Below are 16,391 nucleotides of genomic sequence, written 5' to 3' on the forward strand. Positions count from 1 at the left end.
GACATCTTCCCCTTGTGGGAGCGTTCTCACAAGTTCTGATGGCCATTCTTTTTCTACAAGCAGAACGTCATAACTGAGCGTTAATCTTTTCCTGAAAATCAGTTTAATGGAGAGCATTATGTCCCTTCTATTTGAATATTACATTTTATAACACGGTCTGGAGAAGCTACCCGCCTGTCTGGTGTTTTGACTTCAATGTAGTTGTTAGTTGCTCTCACATGCAGAAACTCTTGAAGATTCTGATGAACTATCCTGACCTGTCGGGGTGTCTAACAGAATCACTGCCCATGCCCTGTTATTCAGTAATGTCCTCATTATGTGTGGCATACTTAGCTAAAATCCCCTCAAACGTCTTTTTTTAAACTGTCGTTTTTGTTATTGAAGTTTCTCTTACTTTTTTATTGTGACATCAGATGAGTGTTGAGTTCTTTGCCCTTTTTTGGATTCATGAACTCCTCTTTTCTACGTTCTGACCGCCCTACTCTTTTGGTTAGTTTGTTGGACGAGTTCTGAAAGGAATGAGAAGGGCATGTATCATTTACTAATAACTGTCTGGTTGCTTCAAATTGTCACGATTTCTCAAATTAAATAGTTTCCCTGAGGTCTCTGAATGTGAAGATTCTCCTCATTGTTCTATTTTTGGCCTGATTTTGATTTTGGCGGCCTGGTTACTCTGTCTCAACAGTGATGGATATCCTGTCTGCTTAAATCTAAATACCGCAGTAAGCAGTGGTGTTCAGATTTTGGCAGATGGTATACCCGTCACCGTTATGACAGAGTAACCCCTCTGCTGAAATGTTAATCAGGCCTTTTGTCCTTACTAGATTTTGGTTTGTCCCAGCGCTTTTTAGAAGACTCCTGTGCTGTCTTGGTGCTATCCTTCTCGAAGTTTCCCTTAAGTTGCAGGGTACTTGATCTGGCCCCCAAATTATCGCAAACTATACTGGTATAAGTCTCTGAAATTATTTTTGTTGAGCCTTACAGCTGAAAAAGATATATTATTGTGTGGTATTGAAGCTTCTTTTGTCAGAATTTTATTTTTTCTTTTTTTCTTTTTAATTTAGAAACAAATACCTGCTGCTAAACAGTCATGAGCTTGATGAACTAAGTGTTATTGCCCTTCGCGCAAACATCCCAGAAGTAGAGGCAGTTGTTAACACAGACAGGTAAGAATTGTTTTAGTCCTGTATCTGGCTGCCGTCTTGATTTACATCAATTTAAATTTGCTTCTGATTAGTAAATCAGTAAATTTCATCAGTATTTTTTCCTGAATAAAGCTTACCCTGTTCTTAGGTTTTTTTGATAGATACTGCATGTCAGTGCCTGGTAATCTTTTGGAATCATCTGTTTTTTTAAAAAAAATATAATATTCAACAGCATGTGTAGCTGTAGATACACATGCTTTGCATAAGTCCCCCATCTAGTGTTGGGCTTGGAGTATTACAAGTGTTTTTCTTCAAAGAATATTTTGAGTCAAAAGTTCGAGTGACTCCTTCTCTCAGTGATACTGCGCATGAGCATCGAGTCCTTTGTTAGATTGTTATCTTTCCGCCATCAGGTTCGGACGTGTTTCCTCTCGCTCCAGTAGATCTCTGTTTGGTATCTTCTGAACTCTGTTTCCAGAACCGAGAGAAGAGACCTGCAACTCTTGTAGCTTGTTTTGATCGAAAAAGACTCTCCGGGACCGAAGAGCGGGCTGATTGGATGGCGTCCAAGTCAACAGACGATACACCAATATCTTTGGGGAAGAGCACGCGCAGGAAGAGAAGTAGGACAGCACACAGCTGTCTTCATTGCAGACTCGCACTCTGACACAGACAGTCAGCCCATACCACTGACGCAGTACGTGAGTACATCAGCCCCATCACACCAAACAACGGCAATTAAAAAGACTCCTGCATTGGTCAACTGTCCTCCACTGACTTTGGCCCGTGGTTGGAGCTGAAAAATGCATGCAGATGACCAGCCTTCGGGTTCGGTACTGAAACAGACCAAATTGCATTCGGCATCGGCCAAACAGACTGCTGCATCTGTTTCAGTATCGAGCCGAAAATCGGACATTTCCAACTCTGAGCCGAAAAAAGTAACACCTCTTTCGGAGCTGACATTTTCGGTCCAAGTCAAGCATTTTGTGTTGAAACCATCGGAAACACAAACTGCCAGTAGTAAATATTATGCAGTAACTGAGGAGTCATCTGCAATACAACCTATGTTAGAGGTTATGGATGCTAGCATTTCTAAGAAGACAACACATACATGTTTTCCCACATGTAGATGACTGGCTCATAAAAGTCAATACAATTCAAACTTGCCAGATACACTGTCAATAGTTTACACAATTTGGGGTTCACAATAAATTACCTCAAATCTCATCTTCAACCAGCATAAATACAGCCTTATATGGGAGCAATTCTGAAAACTCAGACAGCATTTGCATTTCCAAACACAATAAGGATTCAAGCTTTTTAAAATTGCATCTCTCAATTCATGAAGGATCATTACACAGTGAAGCTAGTGATGCAGCTGTTGGGAATGATGGCTTCTTGTATAGCCATAGTTCCCCATGCAAGACTACAAATGTGTCCACTGCAAAAGTGCCTTTTTCAACAGTGGCCTCAGTCACAGGGTCATCTTCAGGATCTAGTGTTGGACTGCCAGACTTGCCTCTCTCTGCAATGGTGGAATCCCATCATCCTTTCAAAAGGACAGCCCTTTTAGGACCCTGTGCCTCAGATCACTCTTACAACAGATGCATCACAGACAGGTTGGGCAGCTCACCTCAACAACCTCACCATACAGGGGAAATGGGATCCCATTCAACAGACTCATCACATCAATTATTTGGAACTGCTAGCAGTCTTTCTCTCACTCAAAGCATTCTTTACACAAATCTCACTCAAGTTAGTGTTAGTCAGTACAGACAATATGACAAAATTGTATTATCTGCAAAAACAGGGGGTGGGGGGACTCATTGTAATTGTCCCTTCTAGCTCAGACAATTTGGAACTAGGCGATTCACATTCAATTACAGACAGAATATCTCTGAGTAATGGACAATCAGTTAGAAGACCTATCAAGCAGGACGCGGTAACAAGTCCACACATGGGAAATTCACCCACAAGTACTTCACCAATACTTTCAAGTATGGGGAACACCAGAAATAGATCTCTTCGCCACAGCAAAAAACTCAAAATGCCAAAACTTTGTGTCTAGATACCCACACCCTCATTCCAACGGCAATGTTCTGTGGATGAATTAGTCAGGGATATTTCCGTACGCTTTTCCACCTCTCTGATGCATACCATTTCTAATACGCAAATTGAAACAAACATCACTCACCTTGATACTTGTAGCACCCACATGGGCACGCCAGCCTTGGTACACAGCGCTGTTGGATCTGTTGGTGGTTTCTACATCACAAAAAATCCAAACAGACCATATTTTTTTTAATCCAAAGATGTAAAATCAGACATCCAAACCCCAAAGCGCTCAATCTTGCAGTATGGCTCCTGAAGTTATAGAGTTTAGTTACTTACAACTTCCTTCTGAATGTATGGACATTCTTAAAGAAGCACGCGAACCTACAACTAGACAGTGTTTTGCTACTAAATGGAAACATTTTGTATACTATTGTCAACCTAAAAATATTGATCCACTTAAACCCTTGGTACAAGGCATTATTTTTTGCTACTTTTTCCAAAGTCAAACCTAGCATGCACTTCTATTAGACCTAATTTACATCCATAGCTGCTTGCCTCCAAAATAGACAACATGTCTCTATTTAGGATTCCAGTAATTAAGGTATTTAAGGAAGGCCTTAAGAGAGTTATTCCACCTAGAGTGCCTTCAGCTCCTTTATGGAACCTTAACATTGTACTTACCAGACTTATGGATCCACCATTTGAACCCTTGCACTCCTGTGCTTTACAATTCCTTTCATGTAAGGTTGTTTTTTTAGTAGCTGTAACTTCTTTAACAAAAGTTAGTGAAATACAAGCGTTCACTTTAGAATAACCCTTCTTCTAAATCCACAGACAAAATAGTACTTAAAACAAACCCTAAATTTCTACCTAAAGTAATTTCACCATTTCATATTAATCAATCAGTGGAGTTGCCAGTCTTCTTTCCACAGCCAGACTCACTCAATGAAAGAGCTCTCAATACACCAGATGTTAAGAGCTTTCATGCATTACATTGACCGGACGAATAGTTTTAGGAAATCAAACAACTATTTGTAGCTTTTTCAATGCCTCACAAGGGTAATCTAATTTCAAAGAATGGATTGGCTAGATGGATAGTCAAGTGTATCCAAACTTGTTATCTTAAAGCTGAAAGACAATTACCAGTAACTTCTAGAGCACACTCTACCTGGTAAAAAGGTGTCTGTATGACCCTTTTAGGAAACCTTCCAATAGCAGATATTTGTAAAGCTGCTACTTGGTCTACATCACACACATTTACTACACACTACTGTGTAGATGTTCTAGCTCATCAACAAGCAAATGTTGGCCAACCAGTTCTTAGGACTTTATTTCAAGCTGCTCCAACTCCTACAGGCTAGCCACTGCTTATTTGGGAGGGGACTGCTTTACAGTCTATGCAAAGCATGTGTATCTACAGGTATACCTGTCTTCGAACTGAAAATGTTCCTTACCCAGTAGACATCTGTTCGTGGCATGTAGTGCTGTAGATTCACATGTGTCCTCCCTCCTTTTAAGTCTGATAGCCCAGTGGACTCCATACTTGATTGAAGGGAAGGTGTTGAATATGCAGTGTGATAGAGGAAGGCACACCACTTTGCTTCAGTGTTTACCAGTTTGTGCTGCAGCCTGTGGTCGTATATACATTGCACGGACATTTCTTTCATTTACTATCTACTTATACATATATGCACTCTTTACTTCACCCGCCTGCAGGAAAACAATCTAACAAAGGACTCTAAGCCCATGTGCAGTATCACGGAGAGGGGGAATCACTCGAACTTGTGATTCGAAAATATTCTTCAATGAAAAACAACTTGTAACACTCCAAGACCAGCACTAGATGACGGACTTATGCAAAGCATGTGAATCTACAGCACTACATGCCACGAACGGATGTCTACTGGGTAAGTAACATTTTTCTTTTGAAATATTGAGGCCTCTTATAATTGCAAGATCAGGTTACCTGTCTTCTAGTCTCAGGATTTATGTCAATAGTGTTTTTAGCAGGAAACAAAATAGTGCAGCTGGCATAGTTGATCGTAATTGAACTCGCATTTGCATAAAGTGTTGCATTACATCAACAGCTTATACCCACATTCGTACCTCCCTTTAGATGTTGTATTCTGTGAATCAGAAAACTTCAGGGTAAGGAAAGGTTTTATATTGCTTTTTATTTATTTTTTAAAAAGTGAATGTTTGTGAAACTAGGTAATTATTAATGTATTGAAAAATGATATATATTTTTTTTAATTTTCCTCCCTGCATTAGAAGTTTAGTCTGTGATGGAAAGAAAGGCTTACTAACAAGACTTCTACAGGTGATGAAGAAGGAACCAGCAGAGTCCTCATTCCGGTTAGTCCCAATTGTATGTGTAATCATAGTAGGTTTATATGGGACTCCTGATTTTTGTGTTGACCTTAAGTTGACTAAAATATATTGATGGCTTATGATTGGGGCATCCATTCCTGTCTCCATCCTAGAGGCAACCTGTACAGGGATCTGTTATGGCTTCCTGCAGACTGTAAATGGGAGTTTGGTGTGTGGGATGTGGTTATGTCAGTGACTCATGGCTGCGTGTACTGCTGAGGAACAAAGCACCACTTATCACTCTCTGCTTCCAGAACACGTTAGGCTTCTGAGACAGCTTCGCAACTAAATGATGTTGTAAAAGTTAGCACTATCCAGTTTCTCTTGAACATAAAACTTAAGGCAAGTTAGAATTAATATTGCTGTTGCATTGAAGGGGAAGCAAGCATATAATCTGACTATACACTTTCATACTACGCATTCTTATAATGGCATGAGTAGTTTTAGAGCCCCACACCTCCTTGGACAGTGACAATCCCCCCCCCGTGAAAAGCTTGTGTAGTGGCTGCCGCCCCGACTACTTGCACAGTGACTGCTGCCTCCCAGCAGCTTGCACAGTGGCTATCCCCTCTCCCCAGCTTTCACGGTGACTGGTGCTCCCACCAGCTCCCGCAGTGACTGCTGCCTCCCCACCAGCTGGGATCCTTATAACTGCCACCCTGTCAGCTGGGGCCATGATTGCCATCTTCCTGTTGGTTAGGGGTGTGACTGCTGCCTTCCTGCTGGCTTGTGCTATGACTGCTGCAGTGATTGCCATTTTTCCGCTGACTGATGCTGTGACAGCTGCACTGAACAAGTGTGACATTTCCCCTGTTTAAGGTGGCACCATTTAACGCTCCTCAGGAGCTACTTAGGAGCCTCCACAGTTATATTTGCGCACACAGTTTTGCAGAGTCACGCTGATTGAGTGAGATCTGTGGCCTTTGCCTGTAATGTGGATGTTCCACCCTGATGTGGAGTGGATTCATAAATGCTCGTAACCTGGTAATATGTTGAATAAAGTAAAGGCAACAAGCTTAGCTGGGCCTACATGTCATATGCTATCCCTTCAGTGGCAGAACTTATCCAGTTATTTTAATGTAAGGATAGTAGTATCAGTGCAGTTATACTTGAAGTACAATTTGCATGGTTAATTTTTAAAAAAAGGAAAGGACCTGGAGTTTGGGGCATTGAGTAGATGGGAACATCAGCAGGACAGCAGTGTTGCTTACCCTTTGAATGCAAAGATGTCTGTGGAACTTCTGAGTCACTGGCTGCTACTGAGACAAAGGAAGTACATCTAGACTCATGCCAGACAGGTTTGAAGTCTGTGGCATTCAGAACCTTTTAAGTCTGATAGCCCAGTGGACTCCATACTTGACTGAAGGGAAGTTGTTGAATATACAGTGTGATAGAGGAAGGCACACCACTTTGCTTCAGTGTTTACCCGTTTGTGCTGCAAATAGCTGACCCACCTTTGAGACTGGCTGTATCTCACTGACCTATGGTGGTTGTCCACACCTTTTATGACCTGTTGTGCAAAAATTGCCCAAGGCCACTATTATTTGAAGCTATTTTTTGTGTAGTAGTGTTTGTGGCCAGCTCATTTAATGTTTAATGCTTGCATTTTTTTCCAGGGTTAATTTTTTTATATTATACATACTACATTGGCCCTCTTTACGAGTGTCCTCTTAATTCCGATGGGTTGGGTAACAGCAATTACCGGCCCCCTCACAGTTAATAGAACTTAGGGAACACCACACATTTGTTTATATTCACACATAGATTGTGGATGCTTAATGCAGCTGAATTACCAGTGTGAAAAATCTGAGGCATTATGAGAATTTACTGGGGGTATATGACCAGGAATTACTGATTCCTTCTGTAGTTCCTCCTTTCCACAATGACTCTCGAGGTCCCACTTAATACCCCCATGTAATTCTAATCCTCTGGCATGACCGGTACCCCAGGTATCTGTAACTCCTGGGGACGGGAGGGTTACCAGACCACTTGGTATGCAGGGCATTGGCGTCTACTACTTATTCTGCTTCAATATAACTGAAATTGAGGCCTTTTTTCTTACTTGTTTCCCTCTCCCCTCTCTGTTTAGGTTTTGGCAAGCCCGGGCAGTTGAAAGTTTTCTGCGAGGTGCGACATCATATGCAGACCAGATGTTCCTGCTTAGAAGAGGACTTTTAGAGGTAGGAGCAATGGTGACATCTAGTTGAGAAAATATTTTTGTGTGTGTGGCTGTAAATATGTATTCTCTGCGTACTCTTGCCGTCTAGTGTTGAGCTCAGAAGATTTAAACTTGTTTATCTTCAAAGATTTATCGCCCTCCGGGGCTCCTATGAGTTTGACAATTCCCATTGTGGACTCTGAGTCCATTGAATTCCATGCTGCTGCAAGCAGACTTCTTCCACAATTTTTTCCAAATGGTGCCGATTCAGTTTCTCCAGCCCATTGTCTTCATCCATTTGGGTCTCTCGGACATTCTGACCACTTCCTGCTTTTATCTAATCTTCAGAGAACTAAGGCACACCCTAGTAAGGCAGTCTCCACCTTGAAAAATGGACTTATCCTGCTCGATCACGCAACACCTGTCAGGTTGAGACTTCAAGTGTTCCTTCCCCGCTGGGAACAGATGAGCACAGACCAGTTTATCCAATTCTTCATTAAGCACAGCTACTGCTCATTTCAGCCATATCGAGGATGCCAGCTCAAATCCACACTCCCAGCCCAGGACATCTCACGCTGCTGGAGGGCTCCTGCTCAAAGGAACCATAGAGCTTGTGCCCAATCATCACCAGGGCACGGGCATTTATGCCCAATACGTCCTCATTCCCAAGGAGGACAAACCCCTCGGACCCATTCTCGATATCTGTCCTCTCAACAGATACTTCCTTTCAGAAGACTTAAACATGGTCATCCTGCTGGATGTCACCCCCCCCCCTACTGCAGCACAGTGACTTCATCACCACACTAGACCATCTTTCACTTCCCGATCCATCCATCCAGCTCATCAGCGCTACCTTTGCTTCATGGTAAATGGTGAAACAACCAGTTGAATGTACTATCCTTGGGTGTCACCGTGGCCCTAAGGGTCTTTACCAAGTGTTTAGCAGTGGTATCCGCTCACCTCAGAAGGGGAGGCACTCTCATCTTCCCCTACCTCAAGGACTGACTGATCAAGAGGGCAAGCGAATGGGACTGTTTAACTTGCACCCAGGCTGCAATCTCCCTACTGCACAGCCAGGGGTTCGTAATCAATGCTGCCTGGGGTTCATAGTCCATGCCACTAAATCACGCTTTGAACCACTTCAGATTCAACCTTTCCTAAAGTCAGTACTCAACTCTGTAGTGGGCTAAGCCTTCTCCAGCCCTAAAAGGGTGCAGGCATCTGAGCAGCTACTCCTTCTTTTCAGACACTCTGTCCACTCCCAGTTCACGCTATGATATATCTACTTGTGAATGATGGCTACATGCATTTCCTTAGTGTACCCCATGCCAGACTACATATGTGCCCACTTCAGGAATGCCTTTTAAGCCAGTGGTCACAAGCAGATGGTCACCGATTGCGCTTTGCAGTGGTGGAACAGCAACCTTATGTTGCAAGGCAGGCCCTTTGCAGACATGTTCTCAAAAGTGAGCAGTACCAAGGGCACATCTCTAATCAGCTGGGAGCACACCTCAGTGACAGTTCAGGGACTGTGAGTACTTCGTCAGAAGTCTCCACTTCAGTCACTTGGAACTGTTAGCCATTCATCTAGCTCTCAAAGACATTCTTCAGCAGATTCAATGCAAGGTAATCTCTGCTGACAGAACACGTGACATCCATGTTCTACCTACAGAAGCATGGAGGCATTCACTCCCCTCAACTGTCAGCCATAGCATAGCATACCAAATCTGGTGCTATATCTTCAAGGAGTAAACAATGTCCACTGAATTTAGGATGCAGGAGTCCTTGTGTTGGCCAGGATGGGTAAACGCAGGGTGAACTCGAGGTCGCAATCACCTGGGGACCTTCTCTGGACCGATGAACCACCTGGACTCGGGCTTTGGGTGTCGAGTGGAGAGTGGGCAGGTCTTACGGACCCAGGGTGGCTCTGGAGTCCTTCTTGGAAGTTTCTTGTGGACACAGCTGCTGTCCTTGGGTCCTCTGGTGGTAAGGCAGTCCCCTGGGGGTTTGTAGAGGTCACTGGTCCTGCTGGATGTGTTGCCTATGTGTAGCAGGAGTCTTAAGGCCGGTAGGGGCTAAGTCAGTTGTCACCTGGAGTCTTCACTGCTGGGGTCGGTTCTTCAGTCCTCCTCCTCCTCCTAATCATCATCTTAAGAGCAACATTCAGGAGTGCCCCTAAATACTAGGTTTAGCGGTGTTACAGGGATCAGAGGGCAGTAGCCAATGGCTACTGTTTCTGAGATGGCTACACTCTTCCTGTGCCCACTCCCTTTTGGTGCGGCACATTTTTATCCTTATTGGCTACTCTCCTCCAAAGCAAGATGGAGCATTCTGCAAGTATGGGGTCACTTCAGCTCTGGACACCTTAGGGGTGGTTGTTTTTCCTAATTTTCCCGCCGGACCTGCTGCCAAAATGTGGGGCTTGGTCGGGCTGGGCATTGCCACTAGCTGGACAGCCCTGGGGCACTGTAACAGGTCACCTGAGCCATTGTGGCACACCGCCCAGTGTTGCAGTTCCTGCAAGGGTGGGGGGTGGGTGCGAAGAACCTCCACCCATAGCAGGCTTTGTTCCTGACCCCAGAGAGCACAAAGGCTCTCACTCCATGGGGTCAGAAATTTGTCTGTTCGTGGCAGACTGGCACAGACCAGTCAGCCTTAAACTAAAGGGTTGGGTGAAATACAGGGGCCATCTCTAAGATGCCCTCTGTGTGCAATTTATAATAAATCCAACACTGGCACCAGTGTGGGTCTATTGTGCTCAGAAGGGTGATACCAAAACTTCCCAGTCTTCAGTGAAGCCATCATGGAGCTGGGGGGTTTGTAATGAGAAACTCCCAGCCCATGAACTTAAAATGGCTACACTGCACTTAAAATGTCTAAGAATGGACTTAGACACTGTAGGGGCATATTGCTCATGCAGTTCTGCCCTCACTAGTGGCATAGTGCACCCTGTCTTAGGGTTGTAAGGCCTGCTAGAGGAGTGACTTACCTTTGCCACAGGCAGTGGTTGGCAGGCATGGCACCCAGAGAGGTATGACATGCTGACTTTACCTTTTTGTCCCCAGCAGGAAACACAAGCTGTAATGGCAGTGTGCATGTGTTTGGTGAGAGGTCCCTTAGGGTGGCATAATACATGTTGCAGCCCCTAGGTACCCTCCCTGACCACAGAGCCCTCGGTACCACTGGCACCTTTTACAAGGGACTTAGCTGTGTGCCAGGGGTGTGCCAATTGTGGAAACAATAGTGCAGTTGAGGGAAAGAAAACTGGTGCTGGGTCTGGTTAGCAGGATCCCAGCACACACACAGTCATCAAGTCAGTATCAAACAAAACATGGGGGGGGGGGGTGCTTACAAATGGGCTACTTACCATTGGTGCCACTATGCCCCCATAGATGACCACTTCCTTTGGGGAATGGGTATCGCCCTGTCCCAGAATTCCTAATTCTACCACACACAAGATGGCAGAACTCCTAAGGCTGTGTAAGTTTTAGGCTGGTCACCCTAGGGGTGTGTCCATCATGGCTATGCATTACGCCTCCTGGATAACTAATTTGCTTGCCTGTCCAGGTGCCATATGGGCCCTGGGAAAGGCGGGGTCAGCACCTTCTTCTGAGGAAGGCCAGATCGACATACCAAAGGCAGTAGGCTTCTTTGAAGCCTCCTGCCTTACAATGCAGATTGACAGGTCCTGTTGGGAGCGGTGTGTAACATCCCTGCCAGAGCATGCTTTGGTTCTGACCTCCAGAGAGCAAAGGCTTTCACCTCTGAGGGTTAGAATGTCGTCTATTCGTGGCAGGCTGGCTAAAACCAGTCATTGAGTCTTCCAGCAGTTTGTAGGTTTTCAGGGGGCACTTCTAAGGTGCATGCATTAATAAATCCATTACTGGAATCACACACATGTAATATAATGCACCTTGCCATAGGGCTGTAAGGCCTGCTGTAGGGGTGGCTTACAAATATTAAATGCACTGTTTAGGGGGCATGGCACCCAGGCTGTGTGCCAAGCCATGTTTTCACTTTTTGGGAGCACCCAATCACACAGCCTACAATGGCAGTCTGCATGAGGTTGGTGCTGGGTCCTGTGGGGTGGCACAATTTGTGCTGCAGGGGCCCTCTTCAGTACCCATGCCATTGGTACCAGGTGTACCATTTATTAGGGTCTTGCAGGAGTGCTAAAGGGTCTGTCTACTTGGGGGATCAAGTGACCATGTGTCTTATTTTGGGGAAAGAGCACTGGCACTGGGGACCTGGTTAGCAGTGGCCCAGTGCCCTTCAGTCATAGTTGCGTCAAAAACCAGGCACAAAGTGGGGGCATGGAGGGGTTTGAGTACTGCAACCAGAACCTAGGTTTTTTTTCCTCTTCGGCAGACAGCCCTGATCCGTAAGCTGATGGCTCCCACTTGGGCCTAGCATCCCTGGTTCACCACCCTCCTTGACTTATCTGTAGTTCTGCATGAGAAGCTGACCCACAGGCTGGACCTTCTCATGCAGAACCGCTGCACAATGTGGCATCCGGACCCCAAGCAGCTCAATCTTGCATTTTGTCTCCTGAGGGCTTAGAATTTGGTTATCTTAACCTCCCTTCAGGGTGCATGGTCGTCTCCAAGGAGACATGCAGGCCCACTATTCGAGCCTGTTGTGCTGCCAGATGGAAAAGGTTTGTGTACTACTGCCTCCCAAGGCACATCGACCCTCTAGCTGTGACCTTTTGAGACATTGTCTGATATCTGCTCCACCTACAGACCTCATCCCTTGCATATACTTCCATCAGGCTTTACTTTGCTGCAGTGACTGCTTACTTGTAGAAATGTTTAGTATCCACGTCATTAAGAGGTCCATGTGTAGTGAATTCTAGTTTGTTTTAAGGGGATAACAGGAGTTAGCTTAGCCTTTGGCTTGCATACCCTTGCCCCCGTCACCTAGTGACTTTTAACCTACTTAGCTTGCTCTGTCTTAGCCCATTTAATTATTTAATTCCTTTAAGATGGCTGCCTTGTTTATAGTTAGGCCACTTGTTCCACTGTGTTAAGGCGTGAAGATCAAGTGACAAAGACAAACAAACAGTAGGTGTTCACTCCTAGGGACTTTCCCTCTATGCTTTCGAGGGAATTGTTTATATTAATTGCTACCCCAAGCATGCCTGTTATCTATTGTTCGGGAACACGCCTACGTCAGGGGTCCAAGTTGATCTGTATAAATACATCACACTTTAGACAGATAATCAGAGGGATTCCGACCTGAGGGCATCACCACCATTGCTGATATCGATGCTGCACGTCGTCTTGACGCTGACTCAGTATTCGTGTATCTACAGAGTCTGAGATAGAGACCTCATTCCAAGGTAACAAGGGTTGGGGGCTCCTCTCATGGACATGGCATTGGCAGATTAGGTTTAACATACCCAGCTCTCCTTTAGGTAGGAGGTTAGGCCTATCATGATTGGGTATTAGGACATATTATACACTTCATATCTTTGCATGTTATTGCAAGATGGTGTGGGTCTTTGTAATAATGACTCTTGATTTTACCATTCTGTTTCTTGCACTGTTCGTTATCCTAATCATTGCAGCCCATGCAACGTATCGCAAATTGCAGTAGTGTTAAATAAAAACCATTGAAACGTCATTGCATCTTTGTTATTGCCTGTGTTTGAATGAGACATGATATATCTGTGAGAAAGGGGTAATCGCCGTTTAACCACGACACTCCCTGAGAAGTCATACTCTTGAGCCCATACGTAAAGGCTGCCACAAATCACCTTTTACTATTTTGGTTTCTGGTGAGGTGCTGCTAGTGAGCCGGTAAGATTGGGACGACATTTGCGACTTGTTAAACATAAGTACTGCCATCCTTAAACCAGCAGTCTTGCCTAGAGAAAGAGTCTAAACTACGACAATGGAGGGACTCAAAGTAATCGCTTCTAAAGTCTTATCAACCCCAGTGTGGAACCTTAATGTTGTCCTTAGCAGACGTATGGGTCCTCCATTTGAGCCCCTACACTTTTTTCCTTACAATTCCTTTACAGGAAGGTATCTTTCCTGGTAGCCATCATGCCCCTCAGACTTGTCAGTGAGCTTTGGCTGATAACTCTGGAAGAACCTCGCATCCAAGTTCATAAGGATAGGGGGATGTTTCGCATCAGTCCCAAATCCCTCCCTAAGGCGGTCTCCTCTTTCCATCTTCTTACCAAAGCATAGAACTTCCAGTGTTCTTCCCTTAACCAGACACACTAGCCGAAAAGGCTCTCCATACCCTGGATGATAGAAAAAAGCCCTCGTACTATGTAGAGAGGACAAAACCATTCTGGAAAACGCAAGTTTCCTTCTCCAAGCAACACAAGGGCTGTACTCTCTCTAAAGCTGGGATAGCACAGTGGTTTGTTAAATGTATCCAAACCTGTTAGGCCACGGCCAAGAGATGTTTGCCAGTTCCTTCCAGGCCCCATTGTACACCTAAGAAAGGAGCCTCTAAGGTGTTTTTAGGTAATATTCCCATAGCTGACATCCGCGAATCAGCTAGGTAGTCCACTCACACTTTCATCACACACTACTGTGTGGACATGGTAGCACTCCAAAGATCCAATGTTGTCTGAGCCATTCCTGGTACTCTATTTGAGGTCTTTGCAACATCCTGTGGCTAGCCGCCCCTTAGTGAAGAACTGCTGTACAGTCTGTGCATAGCTTTGCAATTCTACAACTACACATGCTGCATATGGAAAATGTTACCCTGTAAGCATCTGTTCTTGGCATGTAGTGCTGTACATTCACTTGAACTCGGCCTCCTCCCAGGAAGCAAGTCTACGGTTGTTGTAGATACCCGTTTTCTTATCTTTACTTTATTGCTTGGGCATTTTCTTTTTTTACCCCTGTTCTCCATTCCTTCTTCACCTGCCATGCCTAAAAACAATCTAACAATGCAGCTGATGCCCATGCACATATCCAATCATAGGGGGACTCACTATACTTCATGACTCAAAAGACTTCTTCAAAGAAAAAAAAGCAAGTTGCACACATCCAAGCCCAACACTAAATGGCGGGATTATGCACAGCATGTTGATCTGCAGCACTACATGCCACAAACGGATTCTTACAGGATAAGTAACATTTTCCTTTTCACTCCCTCTTTTTATTCCACCCCACCCCAAAGAAAAAAAAGAATGAAGGGTGCCTTTTCGATTGCCCTTGCCTGGGAGTTTTCTCTGCACTGTTAAACCAGTTTTTGCATTGCATGGTTGCTCAACAGGTTTATGATGTAGGCTGTGACATAGCACTTTGTTGGACTTGTGAAATGTGTTTTTCAGACCTTCCTGATGGGTTGGTTACTTATAAAGCTGAAGACACTTCTTCAGCTTTTAAACAGGAAATAACTCTGATCCTGAATATTTTGCCTGCCTTTATGAACACACGAGAATATACTTCGTAAGCTGCGTAGCTTCCCATTCTACTGCTTGATTATGGATGTTCTCTACATGCGTATGAGTTTTTAACATATTCATGTAATGTAAACCATTATAGCTAAAGTAGATATTTTTTCCCCTGTGGCAGCATATCCTGTATTGCATTGTGGACAGTGAATGCAAATCGAGAGATGTGCTCCAGAGTTACTTTGATCTTTTGGGGGAGTTAATGAAGTTCAACATTGATGCTTTCAAGAGATTTAACAAATATGTCAACACTGATGAAAAGGTAAAGTGGGGGCTTTGTTTGTTGCTTTGTAAAGCAGTTATTACAGTTAACCTTTACTTATAATAAATTAGTTGAATGTTCATTTTTTAGATCCGTAGCTCTGGTGATATTTTACCCTTGTACATGACTATATTGGTTATATTGGTACATTTTGCAAACCTAGCCTGAAAACAATAAATTACCTTTCTTCGAAAAACCAGGTGTTTTGGGGGTAGGTAGTGAAAGATGATTTGACATAAGGGTCTGTTCCGAGACTGTGGATCCAAGTCTAACTATTTTCTTTGTCACACAAAACAGCAGAGTTAATTTTGTCTGTATGCATGAGTTGTGGCTGGACCAGCTCAATCCTTCCTCTAAACCTAGAAGGATGTGTATTTTGTTTCAAGTTTTTTTTAATTTATCTACATTTTGTGGCACCATAATGGATGTCCATCGCTGCCTCCCTGCGGCCTGCTCAGAATATTCAATAATTGGTACTGGTTTGTACACTGACCAAGGATTCAGGTTGCCTTGTGCAAAGAGGTTCAAATATAGTTAGGCCACAATTGGTTTGAACTTAACTGCAGGAAAATAGATATTGATTGCAAGCTGTCAGATGGTATATTCTTACATTTATGGTGCGGTCATTGGTCTGGTAGGAACACTGTTGATCCTCTACCTCTTCCTCACTTGCAACAGCTACCTTGAAGAATCACGTGGTGAGCAACACACATTAGTGGGTGAAAAGGAAATGGTGAAGACAGAGTACATGCATCTTGATCTGCTTGGTCCATCGTGTTGGTATGCAACAGTTTGGTCTCATACTTTGTACAGGATACAGTGTATTGGATACAGGATCACTAAGGTGGATAATTCAACCGGCCATACAGCAGTTGCAAATTTACAGACCCATTCTACATTTACACAGTCAACCTTGAAATTTTGTATCTGGTTATTTACTTGCTAAAGGGTTTTGTCCCTACCCTTTCTGTAAGCACG

General features: G+C 44.1%; 1 protein-coding gene across 3 annotated transcripts in view; it reads left to right on the forward strand.

Annotated features, from left to right (window-relative positions):
• Nucleotides 1-16,391, forward strand: part of TRPC4AP (transient receptor potential cation channel subfamily C member 4 associated protein) — a 561,565-nt gene that overhangs the window by 273,393 nt on the left and 271,781 nt on the right. For all 3 annotated transcript variants that reach the window (XM_069243893.1, XM_069243896.1, XM_069243894.1), the window contains 4 exons: nt 1,065-1,166; nt 5,472-5,555; nt 7,660-7,750; nt 15,273-15,413. In XM_069243893.1, the coding sequence (XP_069099994.1) occupies nt 1,065-1,166; nt 5,472-5,555; nt 7,660-7,750; nt 15,273-15,413 (418 nt within the window). The remainder of the gene's footprint in view (nt 1-1,064; nt 1,167-5,471; nt 5,556-7,659; nt 7,751-15,272; nt 15,414-16,391) is intronic.

The sequence above is a fragment of the Pleurodeles waltl genome, chromosome 7, assembly GCF_031143425.1.
Source record: "Pleurodeles waltl isolate 20211129_DDA chromosome 7, aPleWal1.hap1.20221129, whole genome shotgun sequence".
Lineage (NCBI taxonomy): Eukaryota > Metazoa > Chordata > Amphibia > Caudata > Salamandridae > Pleurodeles > Pleurodeles waltl.